Source organism: Amblyomma americanum, chromosome 6, assembly GCF_052857255.1.
Source record: "Amblyomma americanum isolate KBUSLIRL-KWMA chromosome 6, ASM5285725v1, whole genome shotgun sequence".
In the NCBI taxonomy this organism is placed as follows: domain Eukaryota; kingdom Metazoa; phylum Arthropoda; class Arachnida; order Ixodida; family Ixodidae; genus Amblyomma; species Amblyomma americanum.
In genome coordinates, this window is record NC_135502.1 from 54,308,680 (window position 1) to 54,335,153 (window position 26,474).

Genomic DNA, 26,474 nt, shown 5'->3' on the forward strand with positions numbered 1-26,474 from the left:
ACTATTACATCGTTGAAGTAAAATATTGACGCTATCTTGATCAACAGGTTAATTGTAGCGCCAAGCCGCCCGTAGTGTATGTTTCTAGCGGCAAAAGGCATGAACTAAAAGATGCGCGCTGGAGCAGTGCGAAATGTGCAAGTCCCTAGTTCAGTTGGTCTTGATTTTGTCATCCACAATTGTTTTCCCATCCGCTCACTATATCGACGTCTGCGCTATTTCGACGAGTTTTCGATTTTTTCGGTTCTGTTCTATTGACACCAAATCACCAAATTTTGTCGCACATCACCCTCTATCGATTACAATCATTCCTTTGATCCTAACTGTTCTGCGAACGACCCAACGGCTGCCGACACATTTTACGGCCACGACCTCGCCGACATAGCCAAATAAGCAGAGTTGGCGACGCTAGCGAAACGGGATGACACAGAGCAGATCAGACGAGGCTCCGTACGTGCTGTGTAGCGACGTCCTGTCGTCTGCTGCTAGTGAAACGTCTTTCCCGACGACTCTGCTGGCAGTGGAGGGCGCAACAGGTAGGCATTGTCGTGGAAAAAGACGAGAACGGCGAAAAGAGGAAATGCTGATGTGAAAAATTTGGAGGACGCTTAATAATAATAATAATAATTGGTTTTGGGGGGGAAAGGAAATGGTGCAGTATCTGTCTCATATATCGTTGGACACCTGAACCGCGCCGTAAGGGAAGGGCTAAACGAGGGAGTGAAAGAAGAAAGGAAGAGAGAGGTGCCGTAGTGGAGGGCTCCGGAATAATTTCGACCACCTGGGGATCTTTAACGTGCACTGACATCGCACAGCACACGGGCGCCTTAGCGTTTTGCCTCCATAAAAACGCAGCCGCCGCGGTCGGGTTCGAACCCGGGGAACTCCGGACCGGAGCAGCAGCCGAGAGAGACGCGACAGCGTGTTGAGGCGTTGCCAAGGGGTGCACGGAACGCCATCGCCCGTTAGGCGCGACGCGTGGCCCGTTGGACAATTTAAGGAAAGGACGCCTGCCCCGCATATCTCGGTGGACACCCGAACCGGGCCGTAAGGGAAGGAAAATGAAATGAAAATTGGTTTTAAGTAAAGGAAATGACGCCTGTCGCACAATTCTCGATGCACACCCGTACCGCGCCGTAAGGGAAGGAAAAGGAAGAGGCGGCCGCGGTCCGAGGAGGATTTTTCGCGGACGGCCAACGACGCCGACACCGGCTTTTCTGCGACAGGAGCTCCTTAACCCTGTCGCGTTAAAACGAAAGCTGGAACATGCTGAGGTCTGATTTCGTGCACGCCAAGGGCTGACTTCTGGGTCGAGGCCGCTTCCTTCCGGTGGACTCACTTTAAGGCGCCCGTAAAAGGGTGCAATGGCGCAGTCTGCTGCGCATGCGCAAGTGCGCTGAGACAGCGGCCAAGTGGAGCGGGCGCAGCAGTTTGCAAACGTTTGGAAAGTGTCTTGGCGAGACATGTAATAAATGACTTGGAAGATATTTCCAGATACCTTTCAGACGTTCTGTAAATGTCCTCTAGCTCAGCTAATGCTCCACCTATTTGAGCTACAATATGTTTTTAGAGGGCGTTTAGCAATAATCGCAAGTTACGGCTACGGCTCTGCATTGAGCACATCAACGCCCAAGCTGAAGAGTACGCATGTACCCTTGCCCGACAGAACTGGAATTTGCTACGAGACAGCCTCCAAGGCACTCTCGGAGTGTCTAAAATGTGGCACTTATTAACAACCCTCCTCATCGACCCTAGCAAGAGCAAATCCGAAACCTCTTATCCGATGAACAAGATCGTTCACTCCACCCTGGGCGCCAAGGAGGCTATACTAAAGCAGTTGCAGGACAGGTACTTACGCGTAATCCCACAGATACCTTCATCTTGAGTATGTTGCTCTGCCCAACGAGGCCTTTGATGCCCCAGTCAAGGTGGAAGAAGTCAGGGCGGAACTCGCTTCCACGAGAAAAAAACGCACCGGGGCCAGATAAGGTGACCGCCCGGCTCCTATACAATCTCCCCGAGCTGGCTGACATATGATGTCAGTATAAAAACTTGCTGGCCGTTCCATAGAAATAAGTTGTCAGTCAGCGCTCTGTTGTGATGTGTGTGTTCCTTCTGTCCCGTCTTTAGCGCTGTAGATATGGAAGTTAATAACCAACTCTCCCAGCATACTGTATTGTGGGACTTCATTTCTAGTACAAAGGGCTCTTTTGCATGTGCTCGTTTCTTTCCAAAGTGGTACCAGTAGTCGCTGCGGCGACATGCAGAGCTCGCTTGCTCGGCTTTTGCGTTCGGAAGAGGATGCTTCCACCCGACCTTTCCGCCCTATTTGGTGGTGTTCAACCCTCAGCAAGCCATGGAAGAAGACTCTACAAGCTTCTCCGTCGGAATGGCAGCAGCAAGTGCAAGCGTACAGGGAACACCTGAAGGTTCAGATCATTCAAAGATCCACTGGCACCAGCTATCAAGATGTATTCACCGCACCACTGAATTCCTTTGGCAGCAGACGCTCCAAGCACTTCGTGGACTACCTCCAAAGAAGACCCCAGTGATTGGACAACAGATCCATGTCATGGAGGGTGTCTCCCTTCCACACATCAGGCAAGCCTTCAGCCAGGGGCCCAAGTTCGCAGTCGAGCCGAAAACATTTAGAGCGGAACTACTGAGCATGGTGAGACAAGTTTTTCAGCGAGCGGAAAAGACTGAAGCCGACTAATGCATCTCTGAAGGTGTGGACGTTTTAGTTAAGTACAGGCAGTCAGGGAGAAATCTCCCTTTGTTTAAGACTGTTACTTGGCTAAAAGAACACTCGCTGTCCCTTCTTTCTGCCAATAAAGATGGAGGCTTTGTTGTTTTAAGCAGAGACCAGTATATGTCGAAGGCATCTGACAGCATACTTGCTGTGTTTGACATGCGTGCCGATCTTCGATCCTCGAAAATTAGGAATCAGGCGAAGTGGCTGGCTAAAAAGTTGAATTTGAACAAGTTGTCGAGCATGATTGAAAACTGTAACAAGTGCAGCCTAACCATTTTTTTCACAGCGAAAACCCATAAACATGACTGGCCATTTCGCGCAATAGTGTCAGAAACAGGGACTTGGCAGAAGCATGTAGCAAAGTACCTGCAACAGCAACTCAGTGCTCTGGTTATTGATGACCCTTCCAGAATAAAAAGCTCTGATGAGGTAATCCAGTTCCTAAAAAGTGATCACAATATTGGGCTTCAAGGTTTTTCAATTGACGTTAAGGACTTATACTAACACGATTCCGCAAGCCGAAATGTTGTCAGCAGTCAATTATCACATAGAAAAACCTGGTGTTGTGCCATTTCAGAACAAGTGTGGAATTTCTGCCAGTGCTTGCCTCGAACTTTATCGTTTTACCTCAGCTCAACGTTCGCAGAATGGAATGGGGATATGTACATTCAGAAAGATGGTATATGTATTGGGTCATGCATAGCCCCAGTACTCAACGATATGTTCTTGGCTTTGCGTGACAAAAGATTGCAAGATCGTCTAGGTTTTCGTGTGCACCATATTTTCAGATTTGTAGACTACTACTTTGTATTTTTACAGTGACAACCTCGAATTTGAGCAGCTGTTTTTAAATGTTTACGCAGTATTCGTGGAGTACCTTGAGCCATTGTCATTAACTCATGAAACACCAGTTCAAGATTTCATCAGGTTTTTGGATATATCATTGCATTTCACTCCTTCCCACATCTGTTGGTCTTATGAGCCCAGAGCTCAAAAACCCATCCTTCCATACTCATCAGCCCATTCCAAACTCATAAAACGAGCCATTGTTCACTTCGTTTATAATAATGTTTTAAAAAAGTGCTGTGAACATGGCATGGAACAACGCTTTGGAATACAAGTCGATCGTCTAACAAAGGCTGGCTACCCACCCGAAGTTCTGACTTCAGTGGCAGTAAAACTGAAAAAAAAAGTTTAAAGCACCAAAAAGAAAAAAAGGTTGTTGTCGTGCCGTACCTCCATCAAGTTTCGCACAACCTCAGAAGGATTGGAAACCATGCTGGTGTTCATGTGTTCTCAGCGCCAAAGAAACTGTCTAGCATGTGCAAGCAGGTAAATGGCAGAAAGTTTCAACCGCGCGGGTGTCCAGTTAGGCACGATGAAAGTTTTGTTTCCTGTCAAGAAGGGGTCGTCTATTCTCTGCCCATGTCCTATGGGAAGAGGTACGTTGGACAGACGGGCTGCTGTCTCAACAAAAGATTAAAAGAACATCATGACAATGTCGCACGTGTGGCCACTTAGGCCACGTAGCCAAACACTGTAGGGACTGCAAAACAGAAGAAACGGAAGAAAGTGATAATGAAGCCTGTGAACCGCTGTACAGATAATGCAGCGGGATAGGAAAATAGGAAAACATCGCGACGTCCTGACAAGAGAAATAATGGAGGCACATATGATTGCAAGATTGCAGGATGTTTGTACAAGCGCGCCTTCAACAGCATTGTCACAAAAAGAAATAAAATATATTGATTGCGAGATCTGACACGTGCCACATTTCCGCCGGCGCTAGTTACTTCCGTGCATGTTTTTTCCGATGTTTTTGTGCTTTCTTTCCTTTCTGGTAACCAGTAAGTATAAAGGCTTACTGGCCGTCCAATTAAGATCAGTTGTCAGTCAGCGCTCTGTTGTGTGACGTGTGTGTTCCTTCTGTCCAGTCTTTAGCGCCGTAGATATGGAAGATCTATGAGAGTGTCATCACTACCAGGCTTACCAGATACTCTGAGGGCAGCAATCTGCTGCCGCCAATGCAGTATGGATTCCAGCCGCATCTCTCAACGCAAGACGTCCTGCTATACATAAATGAAGACCTTCTTGAGAAACCTCCAAAAACCCAAACCAGGGCCATTTTAGCACTGGATCTTAAAGGCGCATTTGACAACTCTTCCACTCCAGTATCCTGAGTGGCCTAGTCGACGTCAACTGCAGTCCCAAGACATACTACTACATCAAAGACTTCCCAACATCGAGACGGGCCGTCCTCAACCTGTGGTAATGTGACAAGCGCGGCAGCCGGACAATCAGAAAATGAAAATTGGGTCTTTTGAGGAAAGGAAATAGAATATCTGTCTCACATCTCCACTTTTTTTTTCTTTCTGGGACATATTCTAGGGGATGGGGGTCCAGCCCATGGTTACGGGTTCGACTGAGGTGAGAGGTCAAATTCATCCCCGAGTGAAATTCAAATCACCGCCGGCAAAAACAGAGGAGCTTCATTTCCTCGTGCCTCAGGCAATTCAGCCATTGCCGCAGCTTCTCGCACTGCGCGCATGTGCTGGAATGATTCATTTATAAGCATCGGTTCTCCCCTCTAGTCACCAGATGTGCTGCAGTAGTTGACATCAAAACTAACTGGAGTTTTCTACCCCTGTACCAGCCGTGGCGGCCAAGTTTAGGCGGAGGCGAAATCTGAGAGATGCTTGTGTGCTCTGCGACGTCAGTGTACGTTAAAGGAGCATACACACTAAATTTCGATTGGATGTTTTCTTTGTAACGATACGCAAGGTTTTTCTATACTGACAGTGCGTTGCTCTGAAAAAAATCTGAAGAAAAAGTTATCAGCTTAACCATTCGCTTGTTCGGGCTCAAATTTCGCACAGAGGTAGCATTTCCATTCTGGTGTGACGCCGAGCGCACAAGGAGAGTTGGCAGCGCTGAGGCACCGCAAGTTCGCGGTTCTTGGCAGAGTCTGGTGAACGGGGCAACCGGTACATGTTCAAACAGGGTGTTGCAGGCAGTTATCGTCTATCAGCTCCCAGCGTAACAAACCATGTAGGAAAAGCTATGCACACATGAAGCAAGTTGGGGATGTGGCCCATACATGAGTGCATGTGGTAATATAGCTGCAGGTTTTCACAAAAAATCATCTAGCTGCCTTGTCACACTGCACAATGCAGTGTCAGCTTTTGTCTTTGAATGCATGCAATGAAATACCAAAACAGGGCATCTGCTAACTAAATTATATTAGTTCGTCCATTACTTTTTGCAGTGCATTTTTTAGTAAATCGTATTTCATAAGTATGTCTGTTTTGCTAATTAAACATCACTGGGTGGTGACAACCTTGAGTAAGCAAGAATCAAACAGCCATCTCATAAAATCAAGAGAGTAAAAATGTTTATTCCTGACTTGTCTTCTCAGAATAAAATCTTAAAGCGCAAAGGCCTAATGATAAAACAGATGTTAGGACGCGGCTTTCAAAGTGTCACCAGGAACAGTGAAGAGTATCACTGTATAGAAAAAAAAAAGCATGGACTTGCATGGGAATGTACACTATACAAGTAATACCTTTGCAAATGAAAGGCTTTGTTTCGTTTTTGATCCTTTCTAAACAAAAAAATGACAAAGCATGCAAGTGAAGAAAGTTCTGGCACTACAATATAAATAGCTCACTCAAGCATCTCGAGTCAATTAAGCAGTAGTGTGCAAGTTACATAAGATGAATGCCTTCAACTGCCAGCAGCAATTACTCTCAATTACAAATGTTAATTTCTTTTGTGCAGATGTAACTTTACTAAATGTAGGCGAAAGCAACACCCTTGCTCTGCAGTGACAGCCATAATTTTTTTTCTCCACTTTTCTTTGCCAGTGTTGTCAAGCGCTCAACACATTAAAAAAAAAAAGTGAAAGGACTATTACAGCACTACACCTCATGGCAGCCTCGCAAGATGCCACAAACTAAGTCACCTTGTAGAAAACACTCTGCACAATCACACACGCAGGCCACAAAAATGGCATCACTCTTTCACCTGCTTCACATTCCATTGGCAGCAGGCAGCAAGGAAAAGAAAAACAACATACAATGACCGAAGCAACGGCTTACAAAGCCACAAAAGGTTTGGCAATGTTTCTATTTCAACATGAATAGCAGCATGTTAGATGGCTCAGCATTTCTAATCAATCACATCACACTTACTCCAACTGTGTACATATGTATATATATACAGGATGTCCCATGGAACACAAAGCAAGCTTCAAAAAACAACCTCATTTTACGTGGAGGAAGGTAAGATTTCTTGTTAACGACGCATTGTCAGGCCTGAGAATGCTTTTCAAGTGATTAAATAATGAGGATAAAACCGATCACAGAACTCGCACAATTTACTTCGAAGCTTGCAACATGCTGAGAAGGGATGAACAGATGTCAAAACAAAGTGTAGTGTGTCATCAGCAGGAAATCTTATGCCTTCCCTTTAAGTACAATGAACAGCCGTAGTTCTAAAGCATGTTCAATGTTACACAGGCCACCCTGCAGACTGAATGTATGGTACCAGCATCAGCACTCAGCCACAGGCACTAGGCACCTAGGTTACTGGCACAAAACTAGCACTAGGACACTAAGCAGCAGCAGCCACAAATCTCCCTGTGCAGCTAGCTACCTTGAAAAGGCAACAATAAAAAAAATCAGCACTGTAGCAGCTCTGCTAACAATGTTGCTTGTTACGTGAAAAGTGCTAAAAAGAGAACTGAGCCCAGCATACAGGGCTACTTGTCACATAGTCAGCATGAACACAATGTTATCAGACCTGTCTTTGCCATGCAGCAGACCCATGTGACTCACTGTCCAAGATTGCAAAACTTGTTAACCAGGAAAGGAGCAGATATCTCTTTTGAAGAAATGACAATATCTTGCTCTTTTTAACACCTCAGTCAATAACGGAAAGCAAGAGTGCAAGCATAATCAGCTGGAACACATCTCACATACAAGCATGTACTTTTGTTGCGAGTGGTCGTCACCAGTCTGGGTCGTCGTCCCACTTGTGCAAATCAATACTCCTGTTACCGGCCAGCGAGCTTTCACAGGCGCTGGGAGCGTGATGAAGGTACATGCATGCATGCACACACAAAGGGCAACAATGAAATCCCTGAAAGCAGCCAATGTGTTCACGTGGAGGTGGAGCACTGCTCTCTCGCAGGCATGTCGTGAAGACGCGCACTGCAGCAAAGACAGAACACATGCTAGAGTCTAATAAAGAAGACAAAAAAAGTAGGCGCCTGAGGCCATGGACATTTCCACCGAAAGAGCAAGTGATGCTCAGCACAGGGTCACGGCCGTGGTAGTTAACCAGTAAAGCAGGGAGCGTGGATTTGTTAGGCGATGTTTCATGTCATCAGGGATTGCTTGAGGAAGACGCCGTGTTCGAAGGGGAGCCTGGGGTGCTTCCGCTGCTGTTGCCCTGTGCTCTCTGGATATACAAGTTGAGAAGCTTCAACTGCGGCAAGAGAGAAGGGAAAGAAAGTAGGCCTTTACTACTGATAAACAACAGATTAACAGGACAGGTCAAATAAACCAGGGTCTGGGCTCTTACCATTCAAACGCTGCCCAAAAGTTAGCACTTATCCCCCTTAATTTGAAAAAACATACTGAATTTACACGAATACAACACAAGATTTTTTTTTCCAAATTTGTCGCTTTCAGAATGCATCTTGCGTTATATTCGGAACCAAGGCACGAATATAACGCAAACTTTTTCCTTGCTGCTCCTTAAGATAGCTACAGTAGCCTTCACCACTACACTCAAGAGCTGCTAGGAGAAGCAAGCTTTTGGTTGACCCTGGGGCCACACAGCATGCACAAGGAAAGTAGAGGCTGGCTGTGAACATTGAAAGAAGCCGGCATGGGCTGTTAAAAGAAAGACTAGTCACTGAAAGAGTGGAGCGGAACAGGGAATGGAAAGAAGGGTGAACGGGTATAGGACATAAGAGTGGCATAGCAGCAGTGGCACGGCGATGACTGTGGCCGCTACTGCGTCAAAAACTGTGTGCGTTACCACGTCGGAGCCTTTGCGGTGGCTGATGATGTTGTGCTCATTTCTGAAGTGTTGCCTCTCAAATAATATAGACATATCCGTTGCAGATTTTTTTCAAGTCCTCGGGGCCTCAGCTGTAGTTTGAACAGCCTGTGATTTAGTTATACTAATAGTAAATTCTTCGTCTTCTTCATTTCCTTCTTTGTCGGTGTCCTGTTCGCGCTGTTTTAGAATGGGCACCGAGCAACTCGCTTAGGCTTCTACTTTGGTATAATAATTTTTTTTTCTTTTTTGTGAGTCCTCAAAACTCCTCCCTCGCATTATATTTGTGGCTGTATTATTTCCTAGTGCCATCAATTTTCTCTGTGTAATACGCCAAGTCCAGAGGCAGCTAGTGTGTTAGCTATTATGTTGGAAGTGGGCTTGCCTCACGAGGGCCAGCTGGTTTCACAACTGGTTTGAGGCAAGCAAAACACACTCCACGAAGGAGTGGCTGGGTACGGGTAATGTGGCGACTATGGCTAATGGGCATGCAAGGCGACAGTAAGAAAGATTGACAGTGCTCTGGGCAATTGGGACATCAAGGTGTGGACCGCCAACAGTAGATACGCTCTAGCCAATGTATAAAGGATGTTAAACTGAATTTTGCGCAGGAGACGAATGGATGCAGTGAAGATTTCAAGGAGGTGGTGATGGAATGGTCTGCTTATTTTATCGAAGGTTATCGTAATGCATGTTGATGTTCAAATTGCTTACAATATGACACTTGTCTGCCCCCCCCCCCCCCCCCCCCCCCCCCCCCCCACACCCCGCCCCCAAAAAAACCCCTTTGCCTATGAATATCTTAGCTAACAGCCAGGCCTGCACAGATGTTCTTGCACACCTAAGGAGCTTAGTATGCACCATCGTAACAGTATGCAATGCTACTAGAAAAATTAACATTTAGCCTTTTTACCCAAAATGGCTGCTTGGCGGGCTAGTTGGTTCATATCTAACATGTGTTGCAGCGCGAACCACAGGAAGGGACGACGACAGACAGAGTGAAAAGAGCGCTGACTTCCAACTATTTATTTTCCTGATAGGCCACGCATTTATACACATTTGAACCTTCAGCAGGAAAGGGCAGGCAAAGCAATCAGCATGAAAGGCATAGGAGATTAGGACAATCACCATCGATCCAGAAACTTCAGCTCTTTCAGGAAAATATCAGGAAAATAAATAGTTGGAAGTCAGCGCTCTTTTCACCCTGTCTGTCGTCGTCCCTTCCTGTGGTTCGCGCTGCAACACATGTTAGACTTTTTACCCAAATGTAACAATTTTCTTTCTACTGATAGTAGAAGTAAAAAGTCACTCCCTACCATAACTGAATCTTGTGTACAGACAGCTGTGAAGGTTATACCATTCTAAAGTTCAACCTCTAACTTTGGGAGGCGAAAAAGAAAAGTTCTGTAGGTCACACAATGGAAGCTCCAAGCCATTAACACTCAAGTAAAGTGACTGGCATAGTGCATCACATATATCAAAGCAGCAGCAGCATGGCGAGAAACTTGTCACTGGAAATAGCACACTAGAGGTCTCTCTGATTTGGCTGCACTTCCTGCAGCAGTTGAAGAAGTGCCGCATTCATTCTGCCAGTGCAGTGTGTGCCCGCTGCACTTCAGTCTTTGTTTTGCAAAAGTGCCAGACTAGTGCAGCACGGGTTCTTGGCTGGCTTGCACTCTCCGAAGTGGAAGTGCAGCTGCAGTGCAGCAATATGGCAGTGCCCATGTGTAGGTAGGAGAAGCGAAGATATGACAGTAGTCTCTAAATGAAACAATGCCAGTTCTTTCTTGAAAGGAGGTGAAGAACTGTTCATGGCGTCTTAATTGTAAACCTAAGCAGTCAAGTCGAGCCTCCATGGGCGGCATTTCAGCGCATATTCGTAAATCGTCTGCGTGTATACATGCACTGACATTCTTTTTTTTTTTTTATGAAACGACTATTTCCTGGGGCTGGTTAATGGCGACACTTCCTTGAGATTTCCTGCTTGAGAAATACTAAACGTGGTTTGGGATTCTGGCACGCGTTGATGTCACTCGCACGCAGCTGGCTGTAATTTGGTAGCGACACCAAGGCTAGCAGATGACCAGGCCTGCACTCGACCATTCGTTTTGGAAGCAGCCACTCCGAAGCTGCACTTGAACTGACGCTGCACACTGTCGGCACCGCCGCTTAAGGGGGGACACGGGTCTTTGGGACCAAAAAATGACCAAAAAGTAGAATTTTCGAAAATGGCATTTTCGGAATCTACAACTATTAATCTCCAGTTTCACAAATTTTTGTCTCCCAGAAATCAATATTTTTGCCGTATTACGAAATGTAAATCACCGCGTCACCCGATTTTGTGCATAAGCAGACGATAAAAACGGTGCATTTTCTACTCCGCGGAACGCTCGTCTCAGCGCGCCGATCGCAGCCATCTTGGTCTCGTTTGAAAGAAGACTCTCTACGCTTCAATTTCCCGCCGCTTGTGCTTGCATGCCCTGAATGGCCGCGGAGAAAAAGAAGCACAAACAACAGAAAAAGCGCAAGGTCCGATTCGCTGATATGAGCACGTGACTGAAACGAGCCCTCCCATTGGCGGATTCTCGCATGCTTCGTCTGCTAGGGCTTGCTGCTGGTCGCTGGCAGACGCGTCCCTGGCGCCATTTTGTTGAAAGAAGCGAGACCGACGCACAACGATGTCGCCGATTAAATTCCACTCGCGGCACAAGTTCGGTCAGAGGAAAAGAAATAAGCGAGTCAACAACCTTCCTTCACGTCCTGCATCATCGGAAAGCACCGATAATGCACAAGAGCCAGCGGCCGGTGAAGCGGCGTCAGCGGACGTCGAAGTAAGCCTAACGAGCTCGGCGACAGCTACGCACAGCGGCCGCATACGCTGCGACACCAGGATGCTACAGCGTTCGGAATTGCTCGAAATCGAAGCGAAAGCTAAAGAAAAGCTACAAGCTCTCGATTCGACTTCAGCAACGCAGAGGAAACAGGATTTCATCGGCAACTGCGACGATCGCCCGCTTCGAGACGCCAACGGCAGTGTACACGATAATGCGTTCACTGTTGTGAATCTGGAATCTTTCACCGAACTGCTGAGTGCCGTCAAGTGCAATGTGTGTGGCGGAAACGTGGACGTTTCTAAAGGTGATCGTGAATACGGTTTAGCCGTGAGGCTCGCTCTCTTGTGCGTGAACTGCGGCGAGATTTCATCTGCGTGGAGTTCGCCGCGCGCTCAAGGGAGCCAAAAAATAAGTCCATTTACTGTTAATATTCTTGCTGCACGGGCAATGCAAAGTACGGGAAATCGGCAAACCGCACTGAACGATGTCTTTGCAGTAATGAATATCTCCCATAGAGGGCTTCACAGTAAAACCTGGCAAGGTTACATGAAAAACAAGCTGACGCCCGCGACAACACGCGCAGCCGAAAAAGTGATGATGGACAGCGCCCGTTCCGTTCGCGAGCTCTACACAGAGTTGCACTTGGACAACCCTGGAAATATCGCTGTCTCGTTCGACGGTTCGTGGATGACCCGGGGTCATTCATCGCACATCGGTGTGGCCGCAGTGATTGAGCTGTTCACTGGACTTGTACTAGACTATGTTGTGTTCAGCAACTTCTGTGCGGGGTGCAAGCGCGGGCCTACGGAAAGTGACCCATCGTATGAGGCATGGAAGAGCAGCCACAGGTGTCAGAAAAACACGGAAAAAAAATCTGGCGAGATGGAAGTGCAGGCTGCACTTGTCATGTTTCAAAGGTCATTAGAGAAACATGGCCTTCGATACACGACAGTTTTGTGTGATGGAGATAGCCGCACATTTCTGGCACTGCAGGAGGCTGATGTGTATGGTTTTATAAAAGTGCAGAAAGAGGACTGCACAAACCATGTGCAAAAGCGCATGGGCACGGCCCTGCGCAATGTGATTGCTAAGCACAAAGGCGAGGGAACAGAGAGCCTCAGTGGCAAAGGCAAGCTCACGGGCGACCTTGTGAACAAGTTGACTGCATACTACAGCTGGGCTCTGAAGTCTCACACCGGAGATGTCGAAGCAATGCAGCAGGCAGTGATGGCCACGTATCACCACGTTACATCAAATGATAATGTGTCAAATCACAGCCTGTGCCCAATGGGCCCAAGCTCATGGTGCCGCCAAAATGCTGCCGCAGCAAAGGGAGAGCCCACTCCGAAGCACAGATATAGCTTGCCATTGCATGTGTGCAAGGCACTATTGCCAATATATCAGCGCTTGGCAGACCGAAAGCTGCTGGAGCGTTGCCAGCGAGGAAAAACTCAAAACAGCAACGAGAGTTTGCACTCGCTAATATGGTCACTGGCACCAAAGGAGCGCCATGCATCATTATTTGCGGTTCAAGCCGCTGTTGCAGAGGCTGTTGTCCGTTTCAATGCAGGCAGTCTTCAAGCGTCTTCCCAAATACTCAGCGAGCTGGACATTAACCTTGGCCTAAGTAACAGGAAGAGGATGGCTGAGAAGGATAGGCGACGAACAACCGAGTCTATGCGCAAACGGGCCTCTTCTGCAAGTGTGCAACGGGCACTGCAAAAGCGGCACTCTACCCACAAGCAGCTGTCAGACTACATGCCTGACAGGAAATATAAATATGCAGATATCATCATGAATATTCAATAAATTGTGGCCCATTTGGGTTTTTCTCATTTTTCTCAATTTGCAAATTCTTGCCACCCGGCTGTTTTGGGACAGTGATATCTCTGCATCTAGAGCAGATAGAGATGTAATTTTTTTTGCTAAAGGAAGCTTAAGGTGCAGGGGTTGCAATGTTCAAGACAGAATTCCCCTATCAGGCTTCAAAAATTAATGATTTTGCAAACTTTTGAATGCTTGACAAGCACATTTTGAATGTTGATGTTCAAATTTTCATTAAATTACACACATGGGTAAAATGGAAAAACTGCCTTGAACATTGCATTCTCTATTCATTAGGCTATGTAGCCATGTTTAAAAAATTAATTTTTGCAGAGCCATTTTCATTGTAGTGAGGTTCTAATTAATGACTAATTAATGTGATGTAACTTGGGTAATAACTAGCTTAGAAAAAAAAGAAAGGCATATTTGAAATCAGCACAAAAAACTGGGCAATATAGTTAAATTTCATTATTATTGGCATAGAAATAATGAAAATAGCTTTAAGACCAGTGTCCCCCCTTAACTCCACAGAACTAGTGCAGCGAGTGCAGCCAAATAGAAGAAACCTTAGGGCACCAATGTTCTGAGGAATGCTCATTAGAACATTTGAGATTTAAAAGCCTTCACTATGTTCTATTCAAGTTTTACAGACACTAAATGCCTGCATTTTTGTCGATATTGTATGTTAACAGCAGTAATACTCTGCAGGTGCATGGAAAGCTAGCAGCTGCTACTACACATGTTAAGGCTTTCTTGCTGCTTTCCTCAGCATTTGACACAATCACTAGCAACATTTGGGAGGCATGACTCATTGCTCGGTTGGGCAACTGAGAGAGTTTACATGTGCCTACAAGGCACATGGTTGACGTAGTGATAGCATGGCGAGACTCCGCACTTATCTTTGCACTGGCCTTCTCTGAGAATCTTTTCTGTGGCTCTCTTGATAAAGGGACGCGTGAAACCTTTGCACAGTAACGGTGGTAACAAATCTCGTTAAAGCTCGAAGGTGACTGAGGAATACCTTGGCCATCGTTCTATGAAGACTGGAGATAGGAATTCCAATTTCCGAGCTACTTCTATTCACAAACGTTCATAAAACTTTCAGTGTATTGACTTTCAGTATATTGCAGTCTTATCTGTCATGTTACTACTTTCATTGTCAGCTACATTCAGGTAAACACAGTAGATGCTCCAAAGGCAGAGACACAGTCCATTCTTAAAACAGAAACAACGCTATCACATCAAGAGAGCCTAAAGCTGTGTAAAGTTAATTTAGCTGATCTTGAAAAAATACAGGAACAGAAGAGCTCCGAGCCTACCTTGCATCCCGTAAGGGAAGCCAAGTGTGGCCTCATCAATTCAGAGCCAACCACGCCATGCAGCGTCACCATGCAGAATACTGCCGCCTTCCGAACAGAACTTTCATTGTGATCGTACGCCTGTAATTGAGAGGAGAGAGGAATGAAAATTAACAAAAAGTAAAAATGCGACGGAACAAATTGAATAATAATACAGCTGAACCCCGTTAATAGGCACAGCTGTAATGAACAATCGGGAAATAAAACGTTTCACATACTAGGTTGGCTGCCCTCTCTCCCATTAAGCACACCACTCTTGTAACAGACATCAGGTATAGAACATTCAGTAATAAATGACGTTATCTAAGAATTTTGACCACCACTCTCGCTCGTAATTAACATATTAACAAATAGTGGCAGTTATATGCAACTCCGCAGATACAATACCATCGCTCGCAAACTCTGTGTGTGTGCATGCTCGAAGGAGATAAAGGCACAATCAGGGAATTACAACTTCAACTAATACTTGGTGGGCCGGCTAACTGCAAGAGATCAGTGAAGGTCACCTCAAGAGCAATTATTGTGTAAAGGGCCTCCAACTTATTGGCCAGGGCAAGGGCGTGAGCGTGAGGGCATTTGCCTGCACTGAGTATGGCGGGGCACACAACATATGAATCTTGCATGTTGCGCTGCGTGCGGTGGGCTTTCCTACTCGTGCCGCTCCAACCAAGAAACTCAAAACTTAAGGGCAGGGCAGTCAGCCAGCAGTTTGCATAACCTGCATGTTGCACTGCAACTAATAAGAAAGCCTCTCCTAGTGCGCCACAAGGCTGCAATCCTTGCTACTACACTGTGTCATACGTTTTTGGTGCCATGCCGACTGCAGACGAATGCCACCTCTGCCTCCAACTTAGTTGCTAGGCGAATTTATGGTGAAGACCTTGATGAATTTATGGCGGGACATGAGGCAAGTCCATTTCCCAATGCAATGCGAGCACAAATGCGAGAAAACGCGCCTCCAGAAGAAAGCATGCACTGTTTTCAGGGACACCATAATATGTCACGTAGACAAAACAGCTACTTCTGCATATAATAAACCACTGCAGAATGCTTGTGGCCTTCTCTTGTCTTAGTCACTGGGTGATAACATCGAAGTACGAGCACATAAGTAATTACCGCATGAATGCATGTAAGGGCTGCACTTTTAACACAGCAGCGTTAAGGGGCTTATGTCGCAGGAAATCCAGTGACATCAGTGTCACTGACCGTGAGCGAATCATCCATGAAAAATCCCCAGAGATGCAACCTAGGAGGCAGGTGGGCCACCTAGATCGCGTAATCTTGAGGTGTTATCACAACCTACCTACCGGATTGTGAGCAAACCATGGGAGGTGGCAGTTAAATTAATGATTAGTCGCTAGAGGATACTTGGCAAGAGCAACCTGGGTCGCACAAGCCCCACCGGTGACAGCGCCTGCCATTGCAGTGCAGTGGCGCATCGCTTAACCGCTGCACCACTGTGCCAGGAGTGGTATGAGGACTCCACGAGATCTATATAAATAATAACCAGAGAATGACCAAGGCCGCATCATCACCATCAGCCTGACTACGCCCACTGCAGGGTGAAGGCCTCTCCCATGTCTCTAATTAACACTGTCCTTTGCCGCCTGCAGATACTATAACTCCGCAAACTTTTTAATCTCATTCGCCTATCTAACTTTCTGCCGCCCCCTGCTACGCTTGCCTTCTCTTGGAATCCACTCCAGCGGTTATCTTGCCTTTGCATAACATGCCCTGCCCAAGCCCATTTTTTCCTTTTGATTTTGACTAGGATGTCAGTAACCAACGTTTGTTCCCTGATCCAATCTGCCCTCTTCCCGTCTCTTAACGTTACACGTATCATTTTTCGTTCCATAGCTCACTCGTCCTCAATACAAGCTGAACTCCTTTTGTTAGCCTCCACGTTTCCGCCCATAGATGAGTAGCGGTAAGATACTACAGCTGTTGTATACTTTTCTCTTGAGGGATACTGGTAAATTGCCATTCATGATCTGGGAGACCTTGCCATATGCACTCCGTTCCATTCTTATTCTTCTAGTCATTTCCCTCTGATGATTCGGATCAGTGGCCCCTACCTACACTACGTAGACGTATTCCCTTACTTTAATAAAAAAAGCGCTTCCTACGTTATTTTCCTTGTACTGTATGCTATCTAGCCACATGTTAATAAAATAGTTTACTGATCAGTTTTTTTATATTGTTTCTGCAAACAAAGGAGTGAACATGACTAATATGTTGAAAACTAATTGACATATCAGAAAAGTAGTTACATATTTGAAACCAGCATAAAAAACTGATTAAGACTATGCATTTTCATTGCATTCAGTCCAGAAATAAAGAAAAAGTTCCAATATTCCTGTCCCCCTTTAATGATGATTATGCTATCAACAATTGCAGTGTGATTAGTCCCAAAAAGTGGGTAAAGGAAAGGTTGGGTTGAGGCAAGCATGGACTTGGGTGCTTGGGGAATCCCAAAGAGTGCTCCAAGGAACCGCTTGGTTCCGAAAAACCCGGTTTAACACCCCTGGCCTAGTTAACTGCGTCTGACAGAGGGTACAGCTCATAACGATCAGACAGCACACAGAGCCACAAAAACAGATGAATGTTTTCAACAATTACCTTCAGCAAAACTGGCATCATCTGAGGCAGAAGATCCACAATTATCCTCTTTGGATGTACCTCCACAAGCTGAAATGAGCGAAGCAGAACACGTAAGATGTTGAGAAAAATTGACTAGCAGTTGTCTGCTCTTAGCACAAGCGACGCAACAAACCAAACATATGGCATTTTCAGTTCCACTGCTGAAGAGATGTTGGCAGGCATAAACAAACATCACTATAAAGACTCGTACACAGAAGGCACCTGCCACAGCTGTGGCGAAGGCTTTGCAAACAAATTCTTAGCACACAGGTAAACTGCTCTTGCTCACTTCCTTTTCTTAACCTAAATCAAAAAAGCAACATGCCGCTAAAAGGCTGCACAAATACAAACAAGAATGTCCCCCACTTTCCTGGCCTTTGTCCTAGCACCCAGCACAGTACATGATAAGAGTCTGGCTACTATCGGCTCGGCCCAGTCAATTACTACCATATCTACACGCGTAATTTGTGACCTAGCATAGTGTCACGAAGTGGTTACTGCAATCCGAGGAGCAGAACGACAGCGAAGATAGCGTCTAAACAAAACTTTATGTGGGGCTGACTTGCACCCACAATGGAATGAATCAATCGGCGGCAGCGCAGCAACAAGCGTGCTCGGCAATCGTCAAACAGAATGCCCGCTGCTGTCGGCCGTGCTAAATTTAAAGCTGATAGCGAACTTTATAGATAAAGAGTGCAAAGTTACTAGAACGTTCTGGAACAAAGCAGCGTGGCGGCACATTTGAAGAATGAACAAACACTGCAAAGATTCGTGGAGATAGGTAATTTGAGAGCACCCCTAAATTATCACCTGCATTTACGCGCGCGCGCGCGCGCACACACACACACACACACACACACACACACGCACACACACACGCGCGCACGCGCACACGCACACACACACACACACACACACACACACACACACACACACACACACACACACACACACACACACACACACACACACACACACACACACACACACACTTCTACTCCCATGTTTGGTTTTACTCTCCCTGCTGCACAGCATGCATGCGGGTGCGCGCAAGAGAAGCTTGAGAAGATCAGCATGGCCGTGTCATTGTGTGTGCAGCTGCGAAAGGTATGAGTGGCAAAGGGATAAATTGCATGCCATTCACCTGACTCGCTTACGCTGACTGTTGCTTTCCCGGACAAATAATAGCAATTTGCGAGAGAAAATTTCTGGTAACCTCTGGCATGTGCCAGAGTCCGAAACAACCGAACCATTTCCCATTCGGTTTGCCACTCATGGTTTGCCACTAGTCAGTCAGGACACATGCGAGGGCGCCATTTTATCCGACTTTATCTCCGTTTACTTCTGACTGCTGGCTTTACGATTATATCATTGCGTGTTTATTGCTTTGAGCTGCGCACGTGCAGTCAAGCGATCCTGCAGGGAACTACAGAATGTGGGGCGGGGCGGGAGGGGGTATCAGTCTTATATTAGGCATAAACTTTCTTTGGCCAGCAAGGAGTGCGAGTTGGGGGAGGTAGACGTGTTGGCAGCAATACACAGTATATACTATGCATTATGACCTTTGAAGAGTTTTTAGGACAAGTTCGCAAAATCTTTGCATAATTTGTGCAGCCTCTTTTTTGAAGCCTTAATTTTAATAGAAGCAAGTAAATGAAAGGTTATGTCAGGGTTCACACTAAAATGTGGGACCTATCTGCACATCTGGGGTGCGATGAAAGGCTGGATAGAACGCCTCACTTCATATACAGTCAACGACCAAATTTAGGGACATGCCCGATATTTCGGACGTCTTCACGGCACTGCCACGAGCCCCACAGAATCAATGTACTATAAGGACATCTGAAGTTTCGGACGCTCGAATCCCCCGCCATCCAATTTTCCGGACTTTTTGATGCGACGGAAAATCCTCGGAAGGTCCTTTGCCTCCTCGCGCAGCGCTCTTGCGAAGGAAATCGACTTGCAGCTGAAGCGTATCACTGCTTTGAACAACTAGCAGAATATAGCCGTCGAACCAATTCAGCCTGGCCACACTGGCTATGCTCACCAGCGCCTCCTCTGCAGTTTCCGGAGGCACCGCGGCGCCGCTTCGTTTGCGCAGTCCACATGGTATATTTGGCTAGCCTGGTGTGTGGTTGTGCTATTATGTCAAGTCTGCTCTGCGATGCTAGGCCAGGTGGTTCGATGCTCGTCAACAGACTCCACTGTTCGCAACATGAGAATTTTGCTTGCCTGCATGGCCCCAAGACATCGAAGCGCGGAAAACAGTACCGTAGGTTAACGATGGAGCAGAAAGCCGCCATTATTAAGCAAGTCACGAGCGGCTGATCGCACGCTAACATCGGCAAGGAGTTCGGCATTTCTAAGCAAACAGTTTCAGATTTCCTCAAGAACAAGGGCAAGATCTTGGAAGCGGCCGAAAAAACCATCTGGTGCCCAAAAAAAGAATGCAAGCCAAGGTGTTCATCCAAAGCTTGCGGAAGCTCTTGTCGTGTGGCTTAATTCTATGATTGCAAAGCGGTTGCCAGTCTCGGGCTGCACCTTGAAAGAAAAAGCGGAAACTCTCGCGGTTCAAATGGACACTGAGAATTTTATGTTTAGTCATGGATGGTTGAGGAACAGTAAACATTTAAATGACCTCAAGTTCAAGAAGATGTACGGTGAGAGCGGCGCCGTCGACAGTGCAGTTATTGAGCAGTACCGCGACGAAAAAATTCAGTCTTTGTTGCAGCAGTTCTCTGCTGACATTTTCAACTGCGACGACACTGGTTTGTTTTACAAGATGTTGTCGGAAAGAACACTGGCTTTTGCTGGTGACCCATGCCATGGTGGCAAGCATAGTGAAGAACGGCTGACCATTCTCGTCAGCAACAACATATCTGGCAGCAAGAAGCCTCCCTTGTTAGTAATCGGGAAATCAAAGAACCTGAGGTGCTTTAAAGGGGCAATGCTGCCAGTGTTGTACGAAGCCAACAGAAAGGCATGGGTGACTCAGCAGCTGTGTGAAAGTTGCGTCCGCAGGTTGTACAGGAAGTTGAACTTCTGAACAGACGTGGTGTGCTCTTCACTAACAACTGCACCGCTCATGGTCACATCAAGAACTTGAAGGCTGTCCAGCTGGAATTCATGCCGCCCAACACGGCTGCAATCCTCAAACCGATGGAACAAGGTGTCATCCGCAATTTAAAGCTTACTTTTGTACCGTTCAGGGGTAATAAACCGTATGGTGCTGTGTGCGGAAAACTGCAAAGGCTACAACGTTCACCTTCGGTCTGCTGTCGGAATGCTTGCAGACGCATGGAAGGCAGTGAGGCAAGACACTATTCTTGGTTTTGCCACGGGGGCTTCGTACTCTCGACAGAGGCAGCAGACTTGCCTGAAAGTGACAATGTGATTGATGTATGCTGGCCCATGGATGACATGATCGACCTCCGCTCAGCTGGGGTTTCCATACCCATGGAAATAACTTTTGAACAGTTCGTCGATGCTGGCAACGAGCTCGACTTCTGAGCGGAACTAACCAACGAGAAAACAGCCCGTCAGGTTGTGGGGGATTTGGAAGACTCCGATGTTGAAAATGAGGAGCCAACACTTGTGCCGGAGCATTGTTGACGCTTTCATCGGTGTACAGTGCTGACATGAGCTTGCTCAGATCGCGGCGAATATGATCACATGCAAGCGGAACACTGTCCAAACAACGATCAACAAGTTCTTCAAGCCACTGCAGCAATAACACCAGCTGCCCCGACGACACACATAATAAACCAGCTGTCGGCTGGCCATACATGTTTTTGAACAGTTTTATGAACAGAGTTTTTGAGCAGTGAGGTGACTTTTCACAGCCACCTCACTGATGCTTTGACAGGGTTTCAGAACCCTGGTACTTCGCCCTTGACCCTCTACATCTGATAAATATCAGTAAAATGGTGCGTTTCTTGCATGCATTCATTTTTTTGGGCTGCCTGAATTTTCGGACGTTTTTACGTTCCCTAGTGGGTTCGAAAAATCGATCGTATAAGCTCTCTGGCCGAAGCAGCAAAAATTGCGTGGTTTTCAGTGACCGAAAAACCAAAGCCGGTAGGAAGGAAACAAATGTGGCGTCAAAACCATGGACTGCACCGAAGGGAATGCTTCAAACTATTCCTCACGCTGCCAAAACATCATTGAGAGGCTTGGAAAAGTACAGAAACCTAAAAAAATAGTTGGTGTTTTTGCAGTTGTTTTCTTCCGCAGCGCGGAAAATTGGTGAACCGGACCGGAAGGGCTGCGAAGTGGGTAATAGTTTCGGACCACAAAAGGTTCATGCCATTTTTCTGCATGCAGTAGCATGACAAAAAAGAAAAAAGGTTGACAATGACAGTGAGTGGAACAGTGCTATGTGTATGATAAGAGGAGGCTTGACAGGGTGGCAAGCAGAGAGGAAGGAGGCTGTCAGCACTAAAAGTGGCACTTAAGGGGGGACACTGGTCTTAAAGCTATTTTTGTTGTTTTTTGACCAATCTTAATAAAAATGCATAGACTTATTCAAATTTTTATGCTGATTTCAAATATGCATTTATTTTAAGTGTAGGCCAATTAGTTTTCAAGATAATTAACAATTAATGCCCATTGTTTGAGGCCCAAATAGCAAAATAATGATTTTATCTAAAATTAATTTTAAGGCATGGTTAGATAGCCAGAATAGTGAATTATGAAATGTTGAGAGCAGATTTTTGATATGTCAATTATTACTCATTTTACAACCTTCTGAATTTCAGTATAAAATATGTGTGTACCAAGTAATGGTAAATTAACGAAAATAATAATTTTTTTAAGGTAAAATGAAAAAATCTGCTCCCAACATTTCACACAGCATACATTAGGCTTTCCATTGCAACCGAAATTTCAGCTCTATGTGACTTGGTTGCTGAGATATCAAGGCCTCAATACTGCTAGCAGTCAACCATATGCATTTTGAGAAAAGCCCCCAAAACAAGCAGGGGACAGTTTAATAAATATTTACAAGTGCAGTAATATATTTACAATAGGAAATGGCTAGTAGCCACCAGGAATGTAGTCCTTTTGATTGCCAGTAGTATCCAGGTGCCGCTTCTTGAGCACTCCTTGAATATTTTCCGCAATGGAATGCTTTCGAGCGCACTTTTGCTCTCGGCGCTCATCCTTCTCTCGCATTCTTTTTGCGCTCATAGCATTCGTATTGAGGCCCAGTTCCTGTAATATTGCTGCAGAAGTTCTTTTGCTGCCTGCGTTGAACCGCATTACTGCCTCAGCCACGGCAGCCTCAACAGTAAACAATGATGCGTGGCGCTCTTTGGGTGCCAAGGCCCATATCAAAGAGTGTAGGCTTTCATTACTGTTTTGGGTTTTACCCCTATGGCACTGCTCTAAGAGCTTCCTATCAGACAGTCGCTCATAGACAGGGAGCAATGCTTTAGCAACATGGGGTGGAATGTTGTACCGATGCTTTGGAGCAGATTCGCCTCGGGCTGCTGCCGCATTTTGCTGGCACCAAGAGTCCAGTCCCGATGGGCAGAAGCTATGGTTTGATGCGTCATCAGTAGAGGTAATGTGGTGGTAGGTGGCCATCACAGCCTCTACATCCCCATTATGGGATTTTAAAGCCCAGGCATAATAGGAGCTTAACTTTGTTATGAGGCTGCCTGTCAGTTTGCCTTTTCCTCCAAGGTTTTCGGCACCTTTGTGTTTGGACAACAAAGTCCGCAACGCTGTTCCCATACGTTTCTGCACGTGGTTTATGCAGTCTTCTTTTTTTTACTTTGATGTATCCATACACATCTGCCTCTTGCACAGCTAGAAAAGCCCGACTATCACCGTCCGAAAGCATTGTGGTATAGCGAAGGCCACACTTCTTCAACGACCTTTCAAAAAGAATAAGGGCTGCCTCAACTTCAATCTCTCCAGCCTTTTTTTCTGAGTTTTTTTGGCATAGGTACCCAGCCCTCCAGGACTGGTATGATGGGTCACCTTCTTTCGGGCCTCGCTCGCAGCCGGCACAGAAGTTGCACAATACAACATAGTCCAGCACAAGCCCGGTAAACAGTTCGATGACGGTTCCCACACCAATGTGGGATGTGTGGCCGCGTGTCATCCAAGTGCCATCGTATGATACTGCAATATTGCCGGGGTTCCCAAGGTCCAATTCATTATAAAGTTCTCGAACCGACCGCGCACACTCTTGTGTAACTTCTTCGGCTGCACGAGCTGCTGCAGGTGTCAACTTTTTTTTCACATAGTCTTGCCACGTTTTATTGTGGAGACCGCGGTGCGAAACGTTCAGCGATGAAAAAATGTCATTTAGAGCTGTCTGCTAGTTGCCAGTGCTCTGCATTGCACGAGCAGCGAGCACATTCACCACAAAAGGGTTGATCTTCTGATCGCCACGTACCCGCGGCGAACTCCGTGCAGACGATGCGTCTCCACAGCTCGCACATTGAAGAGAAAGTTTAACGGCAAGGCCGTATTCTCGCTCATCTTTTACGAAGCTCAAGTCATTGCCGCCACACGTTTTACACTTCACAAGTTTCAACAAACTGTTGAGCGATTCCAAACAAACGATCGTGAAGCTTGCCTCGTCGAGCAGACAGTCCGACGCGCTGCCGTCACGTAAACAACGAGACTTCCGCTCCGTTGCTGGAGTTGAGGCGAGTTCTCGCAGTTTTTGTTTAGTCTTCGTCTTATTTTGGAGCACATCTGAGGGCTCCAGCATCACTGTATCACGGCAGATGCGGGCGCTGCCGCTTACAGCTTCCCGTGCTGCGGAGCGCGTTAGGCCTACCAGCGCGGCCTCGCCGACACGATCGTTCAGCGCAGGAGTTTCATCATTGTCGGGGCGCACAGCAGGGCGTCTCTTGAGGTTATCGACCAGCGACTTCTTCCTTTTCTTGCCGAATTTATGCCTTGAGTGCACCTTGCGCGCTGAACCAGGCATCGCTGCGCGTTTCTTGCACTGCACGGTCCGGCACAAAGAGTCGCGTCTCCCCGCGGCTCGGGCGCGTCAAGCAGACGCTGCCAGCCAGCTCCACCAATCGGATGACGACCTGCTGTCACGTGATCCACGGCAGCCAATAGGATTTTGAATACTACCTTTTCTTTTTTGCTATTTTCTCGGCAACCAATGGGCGAACGGAAGCCGTAGTGGCGGGAAATTGAAGACGAAAGGCGGCTTTTTCAAATGAGACCAAGATGGCTGCGGTGCCGCGCATGAAACGGGAGCTACGCTTTGCGAAATACTGCTGTTTCGGCGCCGATTTCCGCTCAAATTCGGGCGACATGGATTATATAAATTGGTATTGTGAGTAAAATACTGACCTTAGAGGCGAGAAATTTAACAGAGAGGTAGATAAATGGCTGCTGATTTTGAAAATAACATTTTCTAAAAACTGATTTTTTTCGAGATTTTTTGGCCCGAATGACCCGTGTCCCCCCTTAAAGGGACTATGCAATAAATTAATTGAGATTACGTAAAGCAGGCGAGAGATGGGCATTTCATCACTCGTCACACCAATGCAAGAATTTTTAAGCTAGCATCAATAACACCGAAGATATAGACGATTAAAAATTATGCTCCTCCTCTCCCCCCTCAACTCGTACACGCGGGGCACCAGACAAAAATAAAGAAAACAGCTCCGGGACTGGGCCTCGCCCATGAATACGTCATCCGCTGACGTTCCTTTTGCAACTTCCGGTTGTTGCCCCTAGCACCCCAGCAGCGGCATGTATAGCGGCCGTAAACTGCGGCACGTATAGCGGCCGTGGAAACACAGAGTAAGGGGAAAGAATGAGGACAAGTTTAAGAGCTGATAACATTCCAAGCTATTTATTTTTAGTCTGAATCATTTTTGATTAAAAACATAGCTAAAAGCTGACGTTTCATCCGATTTCTGACCTAATGCCACATGCTTGTGTATGCCTGAGCTTGGTTGTTAAGCCAGCAAACACATTCCCTGCAGAAACTATATAGCAAATGAGTTCCTCAAACAACATCCTATCATGACTCAATTTTAGCAAACGTCATTGAACCTGGAACAGAAAACGGCATTAGTTTAACACGACACTGAATTTGCTACGTGACAGGGGCCATTACAATGACAGCAACTGTGTGGTCGCCCACGGGCACGCATAGTTCAATGCTTGCCCTGGAAGTGCGGAACTCACCCTGGACATGACCTTGATGGCAGCAATGACTACATCTTGGTCATCCGACTCCCCAATGAGCGAGTGCAGCAAGCGCATTGTCTGCTCGGGAGGCAGTGCGGCAGCAGCCTCCATGGAGCACATCTCAGCAGCACGACACACCTGTGCACAGGCACAGTAAGTGCACAATAAAACTGCAACACACTGACTGCAATGTGTTGCCGGGCTAGTTAGTGCATTCTTCGAGCTATAGAAAAGTTCATGCGAACTTAATAGGGTAGAACGTTGGGCCAGTTGGTGTAGCGACATAATTAAAAACTTTGTTTCATGCGAACTGTATGTACTGTTGGCATCAAATGAAATGTAAACAAGACAACTGAAACGGCAATAGCAAAACAAGAAGGCTAGAAATGAGCAAACCTGAACATTTGCACAGTAGTTTGTCACTTCGATGGCATGAAGGCTACTGCGCAAGTGTTAACAGGATTATTTTTTTCTCCAGAAAGTGAAATTTTTTATCCTGTTTGCATTTCATTTGGCACTGATGGTCCATGCAGACTGTCTCAAGTCCTGCCTCGAGCACGCGTAATTTGTGCAGATCTTTTTATGCCACAAAGTCGTGGCCTTGAGCATCACATCGTGAGAGTAGCCAGTCAGCAGCACTAGAGACTTGCCACAAATAAAAACGCAAGCTCTTTCCATCCATCAGCTAAGATGCACGCAGCTACTTTAACTTTACACTGGATGTTACATAAAGCCTTGCCATGACACATAGTGAAGCCTCATTAACTCGAGCTTGTGTACCCTGGAATATCAGTTATGACAAGTTTTCTTGCCGCCCAA

General features: G+C 46.4%; 1 protein-coding gene across 4 annotated transcripts in view; it reads right to left on the reverse strand.

Moving 5' to 3' along the window:
• Positions 1-6,129: 6,129 nt before the first annotated feature.
• chb (CLIP-associating protein) overlaps positions 6,130-26,474 on the reverse strand; it is a 141,814-nt gene continuing 121,469 nt past the window's right edge. For all 4 annotated transcript variants that reach the window (XM_077626891.1, XM_077626890.1, XM_077626892.1 and 1 more), the window contains 4 exons: positions 25,653-25,793; positions 17,457-17,525; positions 14,799-14,918; positions 6,130-8,242 (listed from right to left, as the gene is read on the reverse strand). In XM_077626891.1, coding sequence (XP_077483017.1) covers positions 8,141-8,242; positions 14,799-14,918; positions 17,457-17,525; positions 25,653-25,793 — 432 coding nt within the window. In that variant the 3' untranslated portion in view covers positions 6,130-8,140. The remainder of the gene's footprint in view (positions 8,243-14,798; positions 14,919-17,456; positions 17,526-25,652; positions 25,794-26,474) is intronic.